Raw genomic sequence first — 23069 nt, forward strand, 5'->3', positions numbered from 1 at the left:
CAACACTCCTTAGGACCTTACCATTAAGTGTATAAGTCCTGCTAAGATTTCCTTTCCCAAAATGCAGCACCTCGCATTTATCTGAATTAAACTCCATCTGCCACTTCTCAGCCCATTGGCTCAGCTGGTCCAGATCCTGTTGTAATCTGAGGTAACCCTCTTCGCTGTCCACTACACCTCTAATTTTGGTGTCATCTGCAAACTTACTAACTGTGCCTCTTCTGCTCGCATCCAAATCATTTATGTAAATGTCAAAAAGTAGAGGACCCAGCACCAATCCTTGTGGTACTCCAGTGGTCACAGACCTCCAGTCTGAAAAACAACCCCCCACTACCACCCTATGTCTTCTACCTTTGAGCTAGTTCTGTATCCAAATGGCTACTTCTTCCTGTATTCTGTGAGATCTAACCTTGCGAATTAGTCTCCCATGGGGAACCTTGGTGAATGCCTTACTGAAGTCCATATAGAGCATAACCCTCATCAATCCTCTTTGCTACCTCCTCAAAAAAAAACTCAATCAAGTTTGTGAGACATAATTTCCCATGCACAAAGCCATGTTGACTATCCCTAATCAGTTCTTGCCTTTCCAAATATACGTACATTGTGTCCCTCAGGATTCCCTCCAACAACTTGCCTACCACTGACGTCAGGCTCACTGGTCAATAGCTCCCTGGCTTGACTTTACCGCCCTTTTTAAAAACAGTGGCACGTTTGCCAACCTCTACTCTTCTGGCACCTCATCTGTGACTATTGATGATACAAATATCTCAGCAAGAGGCCCAGCAATCACTTCTCTAGCTTCCTACAGAATTCTAGAGTACACCTAATCAGGTCCTGGGGATTTGTCCAGCTTTACCCATTTCAAGACATCCAACACTTATCCTCTAATATGGACATTTTGCAAGATGTCACCATCTATTTCCCTACAGTCTATATCTTCCATATCCTCTTCCACAGTAAATACTGATGCAAAATACTCATGTAATATCTCCCCAATTTTCTGCAGCTCCACACAAAGGCCGCCTTGCTGATCTTTGAGGGGCCCTATTCTCTCCCTAATTCCCTTTTGTCCTTAATGTATTTGTAAAAACTGTTTAGTAAATAGAATTAAGGAGAATCCAAAGCTATCTCATGTCCCCTTTTTGCCCTCCTGATTTTTCTCTTAAATATACTCCTACTACCTTTGCTCGTTGCTTCTAACTGTCTCTCCAACTAAACTATTCGATCTGATAAGATTCGCAGGGCTTTTTGAACACTGTAGGGATTCTATGAATAACTAGGTTTCACAAAATCAAAAAAAAGCACTTTTCTTTCCCTTATTTTTGATTTCAACCATCTGACTTCTTATCTCGTCTAAAACATTTTTAAAATGATCCCCTTAAAAACTGAAATATGTGCCAATATGGAAAAATCTCCCATTAGAAAACGTTTGTTTTTTTAAAATCTGGCTGTGGTTTGTCCTTCTATTGAAATAGCTCTGAATACAAAAAGGTTTAATTGCCAATTTTGTTGTCAAAAGACTAAATTAAATGAATTTTCTCTTCTGGAGCAACTATTAAAGTTCACCTTCTACAAACCTGAAAATGAGCATCTTGTGTTTAAAGGCAGATCAGACTACAGCCGGATACAAAACCAGTTTTCCTAAAGACCCATTTAGCTTTAGGGAGGCAGTGAAACAACTGCAAGAAATACTATTCAAAATTTAAAATAGTTGTTTTCTAAAGTAGAATCGTAGAATAAAAAAAAAGGCCAAATGTGCCTTTGTCAGCTCTTTGGTAGAGCTCGCTCATTAGGCTGCATTTGCTGATATGAGCACACGCACACAGTGCGCTATTTTTGTTCATGTATGCACATTTAAAATGGGCCCTCCACGCTGGTGAATTGTCTTTCACGATCATGTTTCTCAGTGCATTTGCAATGCAGCCTTTGCATATAACATTATCAAAGTTTTTAAGGTGATAACATACAGGGCACTTCCAGTATATGTGGCTTTAAGAACTCACCACTGACACTGTCTTTCTATTCTTTGAAGTAGCTGATTAGAGGTAAAGAAAGATCTGAAGAGATGTTTGGAGAGTAATTAACTAGCTGTATTTAGGGATAGTGAAAGTGATTGGGTGTTCATCCCATTTCACAAAATCTTTGCAATTTATTTAGTTATGATATAGCAAAGGATCCATTTCTGACCAGCAATCATAATTTTGTCATTTTGAGATACATAGAATTAAATGTACCTGAGTAACTCTGCTCCAAGTAGGGCTATAGGAAAATCTGAGCAAAATGTTTATGAATAAATACACGCTACACCAATTCAAAAACATCAAGAGCAGAAAGTTCATCATTACATCCACATTATTGCTTTCTATCTACCCAGAGAGAAATTTATAATAGGTAAAAACAACGACTGCAGATGCTGGAAACCAGATTCTGAATTAGAGTGGTGCTGGAAAAGCACAGCAGTTCAGGCAGCATCCGAGGAGCAGGAAAATCAACATTGCGGGCAAAAGCCCTTGATCAGGAATTGAAGGGCTTTTGCCTGAAACATCGATCTTCCTGCTCCTCGGATGCTGCCCGAACTGCAGAAATTTATAATGTTCTTGCTAAAACTAAAGACAACATTTTCTTCCAGGTTTTCAGTCCAGAAACTGGATGGCTCAAGTGCCAAGGCACTGCAGCAACAACCAGGGTTTAAACACTCAAATAGTGCATATCCTTATCAATGGAAAGAAATTAGGAACTCAAGAATGGAAGAAGTTATTGTAAATAGGGAAATGTACACAGACTGGATTTCAAAAAAAAAATAAACAAATTTAAGGTGCAGAGGAGAATGCGATTAATGCTATTTCTTTAACAGGAAGAAATGGTTTGTAATGAAGGAAGAACAAATTAGTTTGATTTGGAAGCATTGGAGCAGATATTAGCAGATAAAAGTATAATGTTAAAATAATGTTATTTAGACAACTGTTGATGTCTTCAATTTGAAGTAACTTTTTAAAAGTATTAACTTCTCAATGTTGAACATCTGTAGCAGATTTAAGTATTTTGTGAATTATATTACAACTATTTAAAAGCTTGGTCCACATTTTCTCAAATGAAAATTTTTGTATTCGCATTTTTTTCTCTCTGTAGATTGGAGGCATACAAATTTGGACCGTTGTGACAAGACGGTTAGCAAGTTAGTGACCTTAAAATTCATCAAATTATCTTGCTTACAATTTCTTTTGCATAAAAGCCGGTGTTCTTGAATTACAGATATGAAGGTCGAAGAATGTAGAGGTATGTATAACGACCCGTCTGTAATTGTGCACACTTTTACGCTCAAAAAAGTTCTCTTTTCCACAGAATGTTTGGAATAAATGTGCTCAATATTTGTAAAACTGAATTTTATGTATAATACAGCTACAAGAACAAAAATATAATTATTACAATAATGACATACATTTATCTCTTAGAATTATTTCTACATATTCTACACAGACATTTAAAAACTTTAAGTCAAGGGAAAGACATATGTTTTAACAGGATTTTTTCATAATGCTTTATCCAGACAGGTTAGGCTAGAACATGATCTAGTCTTAACTACTAGCTTCAGAAAAATCTTTGCACAGTGATAATATGTAATGCTCTCATGTTTCATAAGAGAACGTAATTATTTAATTTAGTAGATTAAATTTCTCCAGAATATCTTAATGCAATAGAAACTGCACTTTAATGCAAAAGGAATAGTCTAACATTTAAAAAAGCATATCTTATCAACAGATATGAAGTGACAAAACTGGATACATCTGAGTTTTCTTAAAAAATGATAAAAACCTTAGTTCATTGTACACAGACAGCTTAATTGTCTTACACAATAGATTAGATAAAAATTGTTTTGCTAGTTCTACAACTGCAATAAGTACATGGATGTTTAGTAAAATAATATTTGTAGTTCACCATGATTGCTCAGTCTTTGCTTTGCCGTTTAGTGCACAGTTAAATTGGAATATTGCCAAACATTTGGCACAGCTTAAATGTCAAGTAGAAATATCCATGTTTCAATGATGATGGCTTCCACCTGCTACAGTGTTTTTTTCAGAAATGTGGTGCAGGAAAGTGCTTTCATTTTGGCATCTATGGTTCACGGCTTCAGCATTAAAAAGGGTAGGTGGCGGTGGAAGATGTGCAACAGCTGGAATTGAAAGCGTATGATGGGGAGGATGAAGATGCAGATGGGAAAGAGGGTGTGGCATTGGTCGAGGGGGAAAAGAGCTGTGGGAGCTTATAGTGACTGGTGGAGGAGAAGAAGAAGTGGGTTTAGTTGCGACAGATGCAGTAGGTGGGAAGTTGACAGGGCTGCTGACCCGAAAACATTTCTGTTTGTGAGCTTTCAACATGTTGGAGAACCGGAATCGTTGACCACAAACATCACAGGGGTATGGTTTCTCCCCAGTGTGGGTTCTACGATGGCGCTTCATGTTTGGTCGGCTTGTGAAACTTTTGCCACAGATTTCACAGATAAATGGCTTTTCCCCTGAAAAGATAAATATAAAAAAAAGTTCGGTTACAAAAAGGAAGAAACATATGAATTTTGATCTTGTAAAATACATTTTGAAATGTGTATAGTGTACGGTTTCCAATAATAACAAAATAAAACTCACTTGAATGGATATCGGGCTTTAAAAAGGATTACAGTAGCACATTTAACAGTTAAAAATCAGAACTAAAAAAAGGTTGTCGCAGCAGATTATTTATTGCAACAAGCATGTGGGTTTAGAAACATTGTAAACCGTACAATGTTGCTTTGAACTTAAAAATGGATTACCTCTACACTGTAGCATATATTTAAATTTAAAAAGTCTGCATGATTCTGAAAAAAAAAAATCATATGCTACAGTCTTCAAATTAAAATACCTAATTGTTGGGACTGATATTATTTGTATTGACAGCTCTTTCCTAACCCAAGAGAGATTAATCAGGAAATATAATTTGCAATAACACCAGTTTATATTTTAAAGGGCTAGATACCATCATTACAAAACTTGTAAATAAAAAAGGCAAATGGTTGCCACAACAACAGGACTGGAAGCCCAGATTGGCATCACTCTACCATGTATGTGTTAATTCACCATTTGATACATTGCGGTGCGACACTCGTCACAAGCAACAATTACTTTAATATGAAATTGAAAAATGCACAAGTGTTTAAAGGGACATTTTATGACCATAGAAGAACAAGGTTATATGTCAATTGACTTTTAAAATAATGTTTAATACAATGGGATCTAATTTTACTTCAGTTCTCAAACTGGATTGTCACAAAATGTATTTGTTTGCTGCGAATAGAACATAACCGCATTTTTAAGCTTATTGACAGTGGAATTTACTACAAAAGCAGATTTTGAATTTTAAAAATGTTATATCTAGCCTGTATATGCATTTAAAGAAAAATGTAATTCTGTGCTGAAATGTGCCTGCATTTTTTTACAGCAACGTTTTTGCATCAAAAAAAATCAAATTATATTAAATAATTACATATGCCGAGAGTTTGGTGATTATTGGTTCCTCACAAGTTGTTAAAGCATCAATAAGGAATGCTAGTATCTGAATGTTCAGAGATGTGGCACTTTTTGAGTAGTATTCAAAACCATTGAAAGTGATCAATACTGCGTTGAAGATGGTGAGATTTTATGTCCAGTTTTTAAACAGTTGTGAATTTAATTGTATTTCTTTATTCAAAGCCATTTGTCTCTATTACAGATCTATTCAGCTAACAAATAACATATACTGAAAATCAAAACACTCCCTAATCAATTCACAGAAAATCTGTTTAAAAAAGCCACCCAACTTGAAATGAAAAACAGTTTGCAGACTGTCATAATGGAAAATATAAGTCATTATATTTTCTCTGACAACTCATTGATCTTTCCAAGATTGTTTTCTTGTGGCCCATAAACTTCAGCTCTCTCAAAATAAAATTTCTTGCACTGATATTTTTTCGTGTCCCAAGATGAGCAAACTTCACGGTCAAAAAATAGCTACAGCATTGGATTTAAGTTTCCCACCAGGAAAAGAATTATTTTTTGTTTGCAATGCATTTTGGTCACAATGCATGATCAGGTACTATTTATGTTCAAATATATAGAATTTTAACTCTCAAAATCAGATTTTATTTTGCCAGCTCTGGTTCGTGATAACATCTACAGTGCAAGATGATATTAGCCAGAATACAGTCTATGCAACAAAATAACATTCCACTCATGACACAAATTGTGTGTCATCTTTCCAAAGTAGAAATCCAGAGCTGGATTTCTCCAAACAAATCCACTTTGGCAAGATGGCATACAATTTGTCATTAAGTGGCATATTATTTTGTTGTACAACAGATTTAATTGGAAGCACCAGCTTTCAGAGTGCTGCTCCTTCATCAGGTGATTGTGCATAGTCTATATTCTGGCCAATATCACATTGGACTGTAGATGTGCTCTAATCTTATCTTGCCAAAGTGGTTATGTTTGGGAAAAATCCAGCTCACCTACCGAAAAAAACTCAGGCTTCATTGTATATTGCAAATTTCAATTAACCACATAAAATTAAGAATATAAATATCTAACAGCAGTATCATGTTCTTACCAGTGTGAGTTTTCATATGTTCATCAAAATACTGCTTCATGTTGAAGTCCTTGCCACACCACTGGCACATGAACTGTTTATGACCAATATGAATACTCATGTGAGAGCGAAGTTGGTACTTGTACTGAAATCGTTCATCACAATTCTGAAAGATGATTAATCTACTTAATTTTTCAATATCTGGATTATCAGTTATACATTGCAAGTTTAATGGCTGCTTCAAGAGTGATAACTTTCTGATGTAAACAGTGCATCATTTAGAAAGTGACAAATCATTTTAAGCAAAATTCGCTTCATGCAAATTGCCACTTCAAATGATATTTAAAAAAATTTGATCATTTTAAAGCCCAACTTATTTTAGTTATCCATTTATGCTTCTTTAATGAACAGATAGTTTGCTATTAGCACATTAGCCTAATTTTCTTGGTTGATTGAATACAGAAACAACTCATCTTAATTGGGTCACAATCATTTATCACTAGGTCCAAGAACAACAACAGATCAACCATCCAACCAGAAACAGATATTGCAGGAAAGAAATTGTTCATGATGCTTGAAATAATTCCTCACATTACTGTTCATTTTAGCTGTAATTCTGTGAGGAAAACTGATCCTAATGAAATTGAATATACTACCTATTTTTGTTTACGGATCAATTTCTAGTATTCTATTCAATTATGGTGAGGTACACGCAGCTTCTTTAATTCTTTTAGATTGCTTCATAAGTATTATGCACATGTGCACTGTGACCTAAAAACTAGGTGCAATGCACAATATCCAGCTATATTAATAACCATTTGAGTTGGAGTTGCCCTTCTAATTTATCTGTGCTTTAGCAACCTACTGCCTTGTAGGCAGACTAATCAGTGATCCATATTGTTTCACATGAATTACTCATAACTTTGGTAACTTTTTAAAAATAAAGCATAAATTAGTAAGTTGTCTCAATACTATATAAATTACCTTTAAATAAAATAAAGTTCCTAATACATTCTTAACTTGAATTGCTAAAAGGGTCTCACTAGCAAGCATGTGTGGTTATGGATTTCAGTGTATATATATATATATATCTCAAATGGTGCAACAGGCTAAAATATGGAAGTGCACTAGTGAGTGTTTCTGTCACAGGCAGCAAATCTGATTCAACCAGTAAACAAATTTATAATTTTGAAGGAAATATCTTTCCAAAGGTTTCAGAATGTCTGCTCGGACACAATTTTCATGTTATGTTTAGACTGCAGTTCAAAAACAAATATGACTAAGTATCAATTTGTGATATTATAATTGCAAATACAAAAACCTAATTAGAAACAAAAACAGAAATTGCTGGAAAAACTCAGCAGGTCTGGCAGCATCTGTGGAGAGACAGCAGAGTTAACACTTCGGCTTGACTGACCCTTCCTCAGAACTCAGAGCTAACATAATTACTTACCTCGCATTTGAAAGGCTTTTCTCCTGAATGCTGGAGAGAGTGAACCTTCAATGACATACTACGCTTGAAAGACTTCCCGCATGTTTCACAGGTGAATGGCATATCTTTTGTATGGGCTGAAACAACAAATGTCCAAATGCTACAGAACAAAATTTATTGGAACCTTTGTATCATTATAGCAGTACGCATTCTTTTTCTATGTAAAAAAACTCAAAATTGCAAATAGTGTAAAATCTACAGGATCTCCCAAGTTAAACCTGGGTTCAAGGTTTTCGCTGTCATAGATCTTCAATTCAGCATAAAGTCTTTATATTATGACAAATTACCATGATTATAACCATGATTAAAATTATTTAATATCTACATTTAGTTCGCAATTTTTAGGTATCTCAGTTGCAGCTATTTTGAGCAGAACCTGAGAAAAGCATTTATTTTAAGTTATTTATAAATCAACCTGTTTGAACATCTTATGACACAGCTGTGGCATACGAGCATGAACCTGAACCTTGTAACGCAAAGGATGAGACATTGCCACTGTGCCACAAGACTCCCGTAGCATTTCATTGCTGAGCATTCAATATCTACAAATGTAACCATTCAGTATATCTGGAGTCAATCTAATTTGAAATTACTTACTTAAATAAAGATACAGGGAAGCTGCAAATTTTCTAATAGGAATATATCAACAAAAGTAGACATTCAGCCTTTTTAACCTGCTCTGCCATTCTATTACACCATGACTGATCATCTACTTCAACACTATTTTCTTGCAGTATCCCATCTGCCTTGATATTATTAATCTCCTCTGTCTCAAACACACTCGATGATTGAGCTTCCAGCCAACCACAGCCTTCAGGGTACAGAAGTCCAAAGATTCACCACCCTCAATGAGAAATTCCTCAACCATGATTTCAAAGGCCTATCACTTATTTTTACATTATGTTCCCAGCTATAAACTCAAATAGGGACAAATTTGTCCACATTCACTCTGTCAGGCCCTTGTGAAACTATCGTAATTTTCAATTAGATCACCTGTCATTCTTGGAAACTTTAAAGAACTTTGTCCTCCTTTGTGTTTTAGGGCGGCACGGTGGTACAGTGGTTAGCACTGCTGCCTCACAGCGCCAGGGACCTGGGTTCAATTCCCACCTCAGGCGACTGACTGTGTGGAGTTTGCACGTTCTCCCCGTGTCTGCGTGGGTTTCCTCCGGGTGCTCCGGTTTCCTCCCACAGTCCAAAGATGTGCGGGTCAGGTGAATTGGCCATGCTAAATTGCCCGTAGTGTTAGGTAAGGGGTATATGTAGGGGTATGGGTGGGTTGCGCTTCGGCGGGTTGGTGTGGACTTGTTGGGCCGAAGGGCCTGTTTCCACACTGTAAGTAATCTAATCTAAACTTAGGCTAAGGTTCCTCAATCTTGCCTCTTCAGATTATCTTTCTGATCTGGGGATTAGTTTTGTGAATTTCCATTGCACTCCCCCAATGGCACATATATCCTTCCTTTAAAAAAGGGACCAAAGCTGTACAGAATACTTTACATGAAGTCTCGCCAAGATTAGCTGCAATTGCAGCTTTACTTCTACTGAAATCCCGTTGTAATAAAGGCCAGCAATACTGTTGCACCGGCAAGCAAGCTGTCTGTGACTCAATAAGGATCCTCAAGGACACTTTCTGACACAAACCTTCTCCGTTAAGAAATGTTCTGGGTATTTTTTCCCTACCAACAATGAACAACTTTACACTCAGCATGTGCCATCTGTCATGTTCTTGCCCTTTTACATAGTCTACCCAAGTCTGCTTGAAGCCTCTTTGCAGTTTCCTCACATTAAAGCATAATTTGATGGCTATCAATATAGATTCAGTATTCTGCCTTTTTTAGAATAACAGAGAACATAAGAAACAGGAACAGGAGTGGAGCATTTGAGCCCTTGAGCCTAACGCACCATTCAAGATGATCTTGACAGTTCTGACTGGCTTGAAGTCAACATTTTTGTCTGCCTGTCGTAGTCCTCAACTCTTACAAGTTAATAATCTGTCTAATTTATATTTGAATACACTTAATTACCAGGCCTCCACTACTCTCTGGAGTAAAGAATTCCAAAGATTCAGCCTATTCTCCCAATGAAACCGTTTCACCTGAAGAAATTAGTAAGAGTCCCATTTTAAAAAAAAAGGTGAAACAGATCAGAGAAGAGAAAATTCTGCTTTAGCTGAGATGACAGAGCAAAGAAGCAAAGCCATGAAAGGGATAATTGGATCATAGGAAACAATACACATTCGGTACTACTTTGACTAGGACGAGGAAACATTCAAGGGTTTTCGGATTCTGAAAGTGAATGAGCTAAAGGCTCTGTTCAAAAACTAAGAAGTTATTTCAGGTACAGGTCCAGAAAAGGATTAAGTTCAAAAACTGCTAGATACTATAGAAATTCTGACTTTAGTGGCAGTACTTTCACATAAATTGAGTACAGCTACTGCCAGAGGTGCAAAGAACCACTCAACGCTCAGTGTTTGACTGCAAGTGCAAATGTTCAAACAACTATTTGTGCACTATTTACAGTGGCTTATATGTTCCTACTAGGGAATCCATTCACAAGAAACATTAATTCTACAGCACTAATGGCTCTAATATATGACTAAATCACCTGCTTTTGAAAGATGCATTCAATGTATCTTATTTTTGGACAAGTGATTTGAAGAAGTATATTACATCTAATCCTTATTACAGAGAAGGGTTTTGGGCATGGTCTCCTGCAGATAAAACTGCATTTAGGGAAGTAAAGTTAGCGGAGTTAGCTGGATGGCTGGTCTGCAATGCAGATGCTAAGAATATAGATTCAAAACTCACCACCATCTGTCCCTCTTTAATGAGGGAGACGGGAAAAGAGATTGCATATAGAGCTGACCTTTGAGAACACGGCTATGAATATAACAAGGATCAAGTGTTTTCAAATGCTCTGTGTTAGACCCAACATCTGCAATTGTTTTAACATTAGCTTAAGTAGACAATTTTGTCCTATAAGAATATTAAATAAATTCTCAAATGTAGACCATTGACTATAGAGCATAACCCAGAGCAGAGAACACTATCCTGTATTTTTGTTTTACTATCTACTGAGTTAAGATCAAATCATGCACACACTTTGGAAGTACCTAGCAGGGGTTGTGGACCATGTTCTCTTAGATTATAACAATTATTCCAAAGACCATGTAGGATTGTCAAAACCACCTCTTTATTTAGCTTTATACTCTGTCAAATATTCTTTCATAGTCTATGAATGCTAGTGCCACCATACTGGTCTATTTCAAGAGTCACACATGCTTAATCTATCAAGGATAACTGACATATCGGCATTATAGACAGCTATGATGTTGACAGAATACAAATGTAAAACTATTTATTTCATTTATGCAAGTTCAGTAGGAAGGGTTCCAATCCAAAGTTTAAAGACACTAGAAATAGCACGTTGAACTTTTGGTGTCATTGATCTCGAATGAGTCATTGTATTTGAAATTTTCATTTAACAATACAATTCTTTGACCCACCTGCATCCACCTATCGCCTTCCCACCTACCTTTCCCCCAGCCCCACTCCCCTATTTATCTCTCATTCCCCTTCACTCCCACATTCCTGATGAAGGGCTTATGCCCAAAACGTCAACTCTCCTACTTCTCTGATGCTGCCTGACCTGTAGTTTTTCCAGTGCCACCCTTTTCGACTCCAATTTAAACATCAGTCAATCTTGCACCAAATTAACATCAGAGAGATCTTGTCCCAAATCATCCAAGGTTGGATTAGATGTTCTAAGGTAGGTACTGGGATCTTTTCTAGTTATTGGATCGATCCAGTTCTCCCAATCATATTCATCTAGTTCTCAACGATTCAACCAGCTGAAAGGTTTTATTCAAAGAATTACGGTAATCACTAAGTGGATTCCCAGCCATAGTAAGTGTATGGAATGACATAATTGGCTTGTTTACCGTAACACTTCTCTACAGATGTCAGGAAGTCATGCCAATGAAAATGGTAAGGATGAGAATTATATCTTTCATTTGCTTTCTATTTGCTGAAGAATTGTAAAACTCAGGATTGAGGTGTTTTTAGTATTCATAATAACTCAAAAGTATTTAGGAACAGATCTAAGAGATTGCTGTAATGTGTGAAAGACAAGGCAGATGTACACAAGGAGGCAGAAATTATTCAATGAACTATGAGAAAAAAATAAAAAAAGAGAGTGCATATTTTGGATGCTCAGGAGAGGTTATGGCCTATTGGCTAGACTATTAATTCAAAGGCCTAGGTAATGTTCTGGAGACCTAAGCTTAAATCCACAATTGTAGATGATGGAATGGGAATTCAATAAAAATTTGGAATTAAGAGGTTAATGATGACCATGAAATCATTGTTGATTGGATTTTTTTTGACAATTGAGGTTCTTAGGAAACATGCCAGCCTTACCTAGTCTGATGTGTGACTCTTGACTCAAGACAACATGGTTGCTTTTTTAACTGGGATGGACAATAAATACTAGTCTACACTAGTCAAGCCAATGCAAGAATTAAAAAAAGTTAGTCTGATTGTGCAAAGAAAAAGACATTAGCATAGTTAGATTAGATTAAATTACTTACAGTGTGGAAACAGGCCCTTTGGCCCAACAAATCCACACCGACCTGTCGAAGCGCAACCCACCCAGACCCATTCCCCTACATTTACCCCTTTGCCTAACACTACGGGCAATTTAGTATGGCCAATTCACCCAACCTGCACATTTTTGGACTGTGGGAGGAAACCCACGCAGACACGGGGAGAATGTGCAAACTCCACACAGTCAGTCAGTCGCCTGAGGTGGGAATTGAACCTGGGTCTCTGGCGCTGTGAGGCAGTGATAACCATTGTGCCACCCACGGAAAAAACAATACTGTTTCTGCCCGGTTATTACACAAATATTTGCATTTGGAAATTAGAAAGTAAAGATCCTTGCTTGAATGTGAATATTTATCCATAATTTCTAGCCTTTAAAAGCTCTTATGTTGAGTTTAAATAAATGTTAAGTGTAACAAGCTAATACGACAGCCACAGAACGAGAGAATGAATGAAATCCCTGAGTTGGAGGCTCTCAGTTAATATAGCAGTTTTAATACAAAACAAATCATGTTTTCAAGGAAAGTACCAATTCAAATTGGCTGTGGAAAACCCTACCTCGACTAAAAGCTGGAAATCAAGTCCCCAATGATAGGGAAACTGTGGAGATTCAGTGCAAGTCCTGGGCTTGGCTAATAAAGTGGTTCAATGATGGAAAGGAGGGGTTAGGTTGGAGAAGGACTTCTGAGTAGAATGTAACCCAGGCTTAATAAATTAACACTTATTTGTTGCATAAATTAACTTAAGCCTCGTCACCAAAGCCCAGGCCTGTCAAAAGGCAAGGGATACCAAACTGTTAATTTAGTTTAATTTATTTGTTGTGGATGCGCAGGAGAGATGCTGTTCAAGTAACCCCAAGAGAAAACATTTGCAGGGGTACAGAAAAAAGGCAAGGGAATGGTATCAATAGAGTTGTTCTTGCACAGAACTGGCAGATATGAGTGCCATAATGGCCAATTCTATTCTATCGCTACATCGTATACTCAGGCTACAGGATGCAAAGGCACAGCATACCAGCTATAGAAAATCTGGTCACACAGAGTCCTGCTCTGTCCTAGCTGACATGGATCATCTCCAGTGTTGATGGTATTAAGTTCATCCAGCAGATAGTGACCGATGTATCTTACTCTTACTGCAGCCTTATAGACAATAGACTTTGAGGATTAGCAGTTGAATGAATTACTACAGAGCACTCAACGTTTTCTCTGCTCTTGTATCTATGTTAATATGTCTGATTATAGTTACATATCAAGTCAATGGTGACCGACAAAATGTTTTTTAAAAAAAATCTCTTTTATAAGAAAAAATATTTTAAATATTACAACAAATTCAAAACAATACAAAGAACAAAGTTAAAAAACCCAAACCGCCCTCATGTACAAATGTATAAATATATGTATTAAAAAACTATTTAACTAAATAAATAAATCAAACTGATAAATAGTAATAACTAAGATCATCCAAACAAACCACTCATACAGTCACAATTCTTCCTCCCTTGATGTTGGACTCAAAAGCACAATCATTATGGCAGATCAATCGGTGTCCAGGTAGTCCAAAAAGGGCAGTCACGCCTTACAGAAATTCAGTTTTGTGGTGTACCATACTTGAGGAAATCCAAGGGGATATGCTCCATAACAATCTTCCACCAACCTGACAGGCCCAGGGGATTTTTGGATGACCAACCTGACAAGATATTTTTTCTTGTGCAGAAAGTGAGGATGTTGAAAAGTTTTTCTTATGCACATCTACAGGGAATACACTGGGCTGGCCAAGAAAAGGAGAGATTAAGTCCTTCTCCACTCTCACATCCAAAATTGCACCCGCCACAGTGCTCCAGTTTGAAGCCTACCACAAGACCACAGACAATGGGTAAGAGTGCCCATACCAACCTTGCACTTGGGACACTTTGAAGATATCCTGATTTAAATTTTGACAAATGGTCTGGTGCCAAGGGGACCCTGTGGAGAATCTTCAACTGTAAAGCATGGGTCCTATTGCAAATTGATAGCTTTCTTGCATTTTCCCAAATATCTTCCCATGCCTCCAAGGAGACCTTCACGCCTAGCGTTCTCTCCCACACCCTGCAGAGTCGATCAACCTCATCTGAGGGGGCACTCCCCAGCTGATGATATCAAGTGCTGACTGAAAGTGTATCCTTAGCAATGAGTACCCTCCTCTCCGTTGGATTTGTTGGGAGCAGTCAAAATGTAGTCATTTTTTGAATAAAATCCCTAAATTGAAATAAAAAAATGGAAGAGGTTCCTATTAGGGGACATCATTGTGTCTCCCTCAAATATACTGCTCATGCAAGACACCTCTAGCTGCCCAATGTTTAAATCCTGAATCTATCATCCCCAGTTGAAAGTCCAGCGTACCCATTATAGGTGTAAGAGAAGATGTTTTGCCAATATTGCCTTCTCTCTGCCGAATTGCCCTCCGTGCTTTAACAGTGTTGATAGCTATTGGGTTATGGCAATATTCCCAACTGTCCTCATTTTGTCCAAAAACAGCAAACTAGTAAGGGGGCACCCTGCCAGAGGTTTCGATGTCTAACCATATCGAAAGAGGGTCCCCACAAGCCCACTCACTCACCTAAGATAAAAGCGAGCTTAGTTGATAGCTTTTAATGCCTGAGAGGTCCACTCCCCCCTATCTGTGAGGCAATTGCAGTTTAGCCAATTTAATAAGAGACTGCTTACGATGCCAAATAAAAGAGCTCAACCAGCTGTTCAGTCTCCCGAATGTTTGCTTATCAAAAATCAGGGGTAGCATCCGTATAGGGTACAAATGGGGGAGAATATTCATCTGACCCAACCACAAGACTGGAAGCACCTCCCATCTTTGAAGGTCTTGTTTGATTTTGTCAAATAATTGAACAAAATTAGCTTTAAAAAGCCAACCCAGAAGTGGAGTACTGAATATCCCCAAATACACAAAACTCCTGTGACCACTTAAATGGGAAATCGCTATTCTTGTAAGAGCACCCATTGGCATAACCTCTGATTTTGCAAAATTAATCTTGTACCCTAAAAAGGCGTCAGTTGCATTGATGCACTGTATCAGGCGAGGCATCAAAACTGCTGGATTTGACAAAAAAAAAGGACATCATCCACGTACAACAAAATCTTATGTAATTTTGACTCCACTTCTAGAGCTGATATATTGGGGTACCTACGAATGGCCTCCGCCAATGGTTCAATCACCAATGTAAAAAGCAGTGGCGAGGGGGGACAACCCTGCTGGCTGCCCCTAAAAATGTTAAAATTGCTTTATTGCTCCCCATTGGTGATGACTGCAGCGAGAGGATCACTGCAGAGAACCTTTACCCATTCTATAATGACTTCGCCCAAGTCAAACCATTCCAGAACATAAAAAAAAGGTACAGCCACTCAACTCTCAAATGCCTTCTCTGCATCTAGATAAATCACCAATCCCCGTAGCGACTGTTGTTGACATGCTTGAATTACATTAAGCAGCCTCCTAACCTTACTGGAGGATCTGCGGCCCTTTACGAAGCCCGTCTGGTCCTTTTTAACAATAGAAGGTAATAGAGACCTCCAGCCTTAACACAAAGTCTTAGAGGGGATTTTAAAGTCCACAATTAAGAGTGAAATGGGCCTGATTGAAGCACAGTCCTCCGGGACCTCCCCTTTTTTAAGAGTAAGTGAAATATTCTCTTCTCTCAGAGGTGACAGTATACAATCATGGCTGTATGAGTCACTGAACATGTTGAGCATCAGGCCTGAATGTGTTTATAAATTCCTTCTAGAATTTGCTGGGAAGGCCATCAGGACCGGGCGCCTTTCCACTCTGAAGCTGCTTCACAGCCTCCTGTACTTCTTGCTCTGATAAGAGGGCATTGAGCAAAGACTCTTATTCGGGGGTTACACCTGGGAACTCCAGATCCTTGAAAAAGGATTGCATTTTAGCCCGCCCCTCCTCCTCACAACCCTCCGATTGATATAACTTAAGAATAAAATCTTTGGAATGCCACATTCATCTTTTCTGAGTCACATGTAAGGTTCCCAGACTCTTCCCCAATTGCTGTAATAGCTTGAGGGGCGCTCCTGTTCCTGCTGAGATATGCTAAGTATTTGCTTGGCCTGTCACCATGCTCACATAATCTTTGTTTCGCAAAAGTAAGCTCCTTCTTTGCTGTCTGCATGAGCACAGAATTCCATGCAGATCGCAGTGCCGTAATCCTCTGTAGCTTGACCGAGTGCCTGTCAAAGCAAGCCTTCTCGGCTGCCTTCAACTGTGCTTCGAGATGAAGTTGCTGAACATCCTTCTGCCGTTTCCTACTGGCAGAGTAGGAAATAACTATCCCCTACACAGGTTTTGGCATTTTCCCAAAGGACAGATGAGCTACTAACTGAGTCTGACTTAATGTCTAGGAATGCCTGAAGTTCCCTAGGGAAGTACTCCACAAACTTATTATCCTGAAGGATAAAGGGATCCATGTGCCAGTGCCTTGGACCCACTGTAACATCCTTAATTTTAACCAACAGGTACACTGGAGCGTGATCGGAGATGGCAATATTACCAATTGTACAAGATGTCACAAAGTCCAGGGTTGCCACAGAGGTCAGAAAAAAAAAATCAATCCTGGCATGACATCTGTTTGGATTGGGGAAAATTGTAAAATCCCTGCCTGTAGGGTGGAGACAATTCCAGACGTCCAACCCTAAGTCCATACACAGATCCACTAACTGTTTAGTTTGTACAGAGGGTATAGGGGGGCCTTTGGGCAACCTTTCTACTGTGGGATCCATGACACAATTAAAATCTTCCCCCAAATGATATGCTGGGACTAGAGACTGATCAGTTTAGAGAACGCATCTACCAGAAATTTGAGGAGATGGGTCGGAGGGCAATAGATATTTAAAACACCATATTCTTCCCAGTTTACCAGGGCTTTGAGAATTACAAACCTCCTTTGTGTCTCTTTAACACATTCTAGAAACTTAAATGGGAGATTCCTCCTAACCAATATAGCCACTTCCCTCCTTCTGGTATTAAAAAGATTAAAAGTAAACCCGATCTAAGCCATTCTGTAGTTTCAAATACTCCCTGTCATCCAAGTGTGTCTCCAGTAACAAAGCAATATCCATCTTTTCCTTTCTAAGACTCAAAAGTATCTTCTTCCTCTTAATGGGTGAGTGACTCCCTTTGATGTTCCAGGTACACCATTTAATCAAGTCATTAGCCATAACCTTCTGCAGTAACATTAAATTCCAGGGAGGAGGAACTTGAACCACAAATTGATGTGCTTTAGTGTCAGAAGGTGCAACATAAAAACTACATAAACTAACACCACCATAGTTAACAAACCTACAAAAGCAGTCAAATATTATATACACAACAAAAACCAAAAAGCAAACCTTCATATAAAGCACCAATGGTGCTGAATAGAGGAACTCACCCCCTGCCCAAAGGGGCCAACAGCCATCCCAAAACCCAATTTCCCATCCCGCTGCCAAGACTGCAGCACAGTCATTTAAATACTTGAACCGGGTATAAACTGCCAATAAGTAGACATCCAGCGAATTTCAACTATTTTCCCTCCTCCTAGCAAGAGCCGCAACACAAACACAAGCAGAAAGGAAAGAAAATACACCATGGAACAGCAAGATGAACAAAGAATCTTTTTTTAAAAAAAGGGTAAATATCCCACCCACGCTTGGGTATAACTTAACTTAGAAATTGAAAGTACACATCTCAACTGCCACCATAAATTTGGTTTAAACTAATACCAATAATAATAAAAAAAGGAAAAGAAAGCCCCAACTGGACTTCCTCTGTTTTTTAAAGAAAAACAAAGACATATCCAAGCAACGCTACTACTTGTACATACTAAATTGTTCAGATTAAGTTAATTTGTCCACAAAGTCTCTTGCTGTCTCTGACATGTCAAAGAAATGTACAGATCCACCTTAGGTGACCTGAAGCACTGCTGGATACCTCAGAGTACTGGATCCCAAGCTCCTTCAGTCTTTTCTTGACACCGTCATAGGATTTTCTTTTCTGGATCACTGCCACTAACAAGTCCTGGAAGAACATTACGTTAGAGCCCTCGTAAATTAGAGCCTTCGGATCCTTTCCCTGGATTCAGGAAGCTTCCACGATTCTCCTCTTATCTCTATAAGAGCTGACCTCCATGCTGTGACCTGGTGAGTCCTTCCGATCTTCAAGCCTCCTCATTCCAGTCTCCAAGTTAAGGTATTTCGGCAACCAATCCTCAAATTCCACTCACCTTCCTTACCCTTCAGCAGACCAATGATCTGAATATTTTTTCTTTTGCCTTTGTTCTCGAGATCGCCAACTTGGTCGTGCAAATTATGGACCTGTTTCTCCAGTGCTTGGATTCTATCCTTGGAGGAAGTGATATCAGCTTCCACCACTGGGACTCTATGTTCAACTTCATCTGTTCTTTTTTTCCAGGTCTCCCAGCTGCAGTTCATGCTTCTACAACATGATAGAAACCGGGGCCAGCTTCTCCTCCATTTGCTTACCCAACACCTCATGAGATTTCGCGAGCTCCGTCAGCAGAGCCTGGTAAGTAATTAAGTCCAAAGATCCTGCAGGCTAGGCTGCAGGCCTACCCTCGGACACTCCTCCCTTCTTCGGCAGCCCTGGACACCAAAACACAGGTAAGTTGATTTTCAACAATCTCCTGCGACTCCACGTCCTTTCCAGAATCCCAGGATATCGCGATGATCTGGGTTGGGTAGGATGAACGTTCGTCCCACTTGTGCTGCAGTGCAGAGCTCTGCTACGCAAACCTCCTAGATCGCTGCGATCGTGCATCCCTCTCTCAAAACGTTGACCATGGCAGATTCAGCAACTCATGGAGCTTTTGAAGAAAGATTAAATCCCAGATTCCACTTGTTCCAAGTATTCAAACTGGTCTGAATATAATGAACTAACATTGGTCACATGATTTTTATCACCTGTAGTTACCATCTTGAATAATTGTTAGACATAATTGAACATGATAATATACTGGACTTCAGTGTATTTGAATTATACTAGAATTCACTATTTTTAAATTTTATTTTTATCATGAATTAAAAAATATTACAAAGCATTTTACTTTCCTCAATCCAAATGCAATACAATCATATTCTTAACTCACCGACCATATGTTTCCGAACGTGAGCCATTGTATAGAATTTCTTCTCACAAATCTCACAGGAGAACTTCTTTTCAGCAAAGCCATGAACAACTTTGATGTGCTCATGGAGGGACCAAAGCTTCTTGAAAGATTTACCACAGGATACACACTATGTGGGGGAAAGAAAAGGAATATTTTACAATTTTGACTTACAATGGGAGTATCTGGCTATACAAAATGCTTTGTCTATCCTGCATCAAACACCATTTCATCCCTCCTCTCCTTTAAACAAAAAAAAGTGTCCATTTTAGGATACTTCCACAGGCATTGCTACTCCACTAGCACTCAGCCAAATGACCATTGAGGCTAATTAGCTGCTCCTCAAAATGTACTCTCAGCTAGACCTAAAAAGTGACACACAGTCTGTGATTAACTATTATTCACACTTGGTCCAGAGTAAGAAGTGCTCAATTTTACCAATAGTATTTGCAGAAAAAAAATTCTCAGTACTACTACTTCTACACTCAGGCAGTTCATTTAAATTTTTATAACCTTTCATTAATGTGTAGAATAAAATATAATTATGCACAGTGGAACAATATCCTAAGTGTGATGCCATCCACTTTAAATCCAAGAAAAAACAGATCAGTATCTTTTTTTTAAAAAATGGAGAGGAAATAGGAACTTTTGAGAATATTGAACATCTAAGAAAACAAATCCAAATCACAAAGCGTGCGCACAAGTACAACAGGTATTTTATCAAAGCAAATGAAATGCTAGCCTTTATGTCAAGGGAATTGGAAAGCATTTGTTGTATACAAGACCTTGGTCCAACCCCAGTTAGATAGAATGGCATTCATTTTCAGCATTGCACCTCATGCAAGATATATTTAGCCTCAGCAAGAAAACAGATTTACTAGAATGATACTATACTGTAAGGATTAAATAACGATGCAAGTTTGTGTAAACACATCTTGTACTCCCTTCTGTTTAGGAGGCTGAGATCTAAAAAGCTGTGGATGAGGAGTAAATGGAGATAAGATACAGATCAATGATCTAATTGAAAAGCTGCACAAGTTCAAAAGGATTGAATTATCTCTCCAGGTTTCTATGTTCAGAGACTTCATTTTGACTAAGTAGGTTACTTGATCCAGTGACTGAGTTATGCATTAGAGAATCTATATCCAGGTTCTGTTAAGAAAATTAAGAGATCCAGATAAACACACACCATTTATGTTGAGATTTGTGTAAACCTAACTTTGTTGTTTACACAAATCAATTCATCGTTTTCTTTCATCTACACAGTTTAGAAGTAGTTTACCAAGGTTTAGGATTCCAAATACGACAAAAAAAATATAGTTAAACCAGCTAAAACCACACTTCAAAAGGCAAATTTCCTACTGCCCACACAGCTTTGGTCACCCCACCTAAAAAGGAAGCAGTTATTTAGAGCTATTTATCAGCCCATCAGTAACATGGAGGAGTGGTGTGATTTAGTCTGGTTCAGGTGTCATTCACCAAGTTGTCCATGCAGGATTGACTTGTTTTGAAACTTCCCATCATGTAATCTTTGAGCCACTTGATCCTTCTAGAAGGATAGTCACTAATCAGCCATTAAACAACAGAAATAGGGACAGCAGGTACCAACAATTCATCGCCAACAAGGTGGCTGGCCACTACCCTCACCAACATGATTGAATGATTATCTTCAGAGAAACAGCATGGATATACTGTTTAACCACAGACATTTACAACTACATAATTTTTCCATTAATAACATTAACTATTTTGAATGAATAACTTTCTTACACAAAAATATTGTCAATATAATAAAGCACAAACGTATGAGATAATAAATACATGGAGATACTAAACATTTAGATTTGTGATAAAAGTTGGACTCCTGTGCCATCTATGGGCAATATGAGGCAACTGCAGAGATGCTACAAGCAATGCAAAACACTTTAAACACTTTGTAGAAGTACTGAGGAAATTGAAGTGTATGTGGTTGGAGATCTTTAGTTTAAGTGCATACAGTACATTTTGGTTAAAATGAAAAACTAATGTGAGAGTTTCCATATTCAAAAACACTTAATACAATGCATTCATCTTGCAGCATGTCAAGGTACTTCGCCTGAAGCTAACTACAGAGTGTGTTTCTTTTTTAAAAAAAACACACACCTGATATATAGTAGAACACCCAAAAGATTAAGCTTATCTTCAAATTGTGGTATTTCATTCTATAGTAAAAATTAATTCAGTGTGATTATTTGCAAAATAATATTTTTTTAAACTTGTGAAAACTGAGCAATTATTCAAAATGAAGCAACAATTCTAAAGATGTGGAATTACTTTGTGTTCATAATTCTGCAAATACATCATCTAACCTGATATGACAGTGGAGTCATACAAGGGCACCTTCACTACTGACAGATGTTTGAGTGAGGGACTAGTCCACCTGCCAGTGATTACTAGAGAATCAATAAAACTATTGAACAATACAAGGTAACTCTCCTGGCAACTCGGCCAATACTCCTACAAATCATTAACAACAAAAATAGGTAACCTGATGTTCATCTCATGTGAACTTACATATAATTAAGTATTGCTTGGTCCGCCAAGGTCATGTCCTATGTTATCATCCTGGCAAGACAGTCAACTTTAAAGAAATAAACTGCCCAGCAATCATCCTAAATGTTTGCATGAATTTCATTATTTTTATTGTAAGTAACTGAGATCAACACAGATGAGGTATCATTTAGTAGACAACCAATGCACAAAACTACAGAAAAAGTATCTTCCCGTTAACTAATTAATGCAATCAAAAGCTTTACAAACCGCTGGTATATTACACTAAGTTCTCACTAGATGAAGCTATCGGGCTCTACAAATCTCTCCTCACTTTTTCATGTTTTGTGCCACATCAGGGTGAGTCCTCGTGTCCAGTTACACAGCATTCTTAGTATCTTCAAACTGGCTTCCAGCTGCAAGATCTACTCTGGCAACCTTTTCTTAACTCACCAGAAGTTGTGTCTTTTCAATCTTCTTTCTGACAGAAACCAGACTATCACAAGCATCTTGCTCTCATAACAGTAGCTCCTCTGCTTCTTCACCCAACATCACGTCTTTCCTCAGGTATCTTGATTCTGAGTGTTTGTGTCAAGTTGAGAAACTGGCACTTGAGTTTCCTTTGGCTTTGGCCTCTTACCCTATGACAACCAAATTGCATAGATGGATCTCAGGGCAGTTAAGGAGGATTTCACCAACC

General features: G+C 38.1%; 1 protein-coding gene across 7 annotated transcripts in view; it reads right to left on the bottom strand.

Annotated features, from left to right (window-relative positions):
• Nucleotides 1-3406: 3406 nt before the first annotated feature.
• Nucleotides 3407-23069, bottom strand: part of LOC132830900 (zinc finger protein 652-like) — a 73108-nt gene continuing 53445 nt past the window's right edge. For all 7 annotated transcript variants that reach the window (XM_060848839.1, XM_060848838.1, XM_060848835.1 and 4 more), the window contains 4 exons: nucleotides 19823-19970; nucleotides 8045-8160; nucleotides 6613-6757; nucleotides 3407-4513 (listed from right to left, as the gene is read on the bottom strand). In XM_060848839.1, the coding sequence (XP_060704822.1) occupies nucleotides 4038-4513; nucleotides 6613-6757; nucleotides 8045-8160; nucleotides 19823-19970 (885 nt within the window). In that variant the 3' untranslated portion in view covers nucleotides 3407-4037. The remainder of the gene's footprint in view (nucleotides 4514-6612; nucleotides 6758-8044; nucleotides 8161-19822; nucleotides 19971-23069) is intronic.

Source organism: Hemiscyllium ocellatum, chromosome 32 (genome assembly GCF_020745735.1).
Source record: "Hemiscyllium ocellatum isolate sHemOce1 chromosome 32, sHemOce1.pat.X.cur, whole genome shotgun sequence".
NCBI lineage: Eukaryota > Metazoa > Chordata > Chondrichthyes > Orectolobiformes > Hemiscylliidae > Hemiscyllium > Hemiscyllium ocellatum.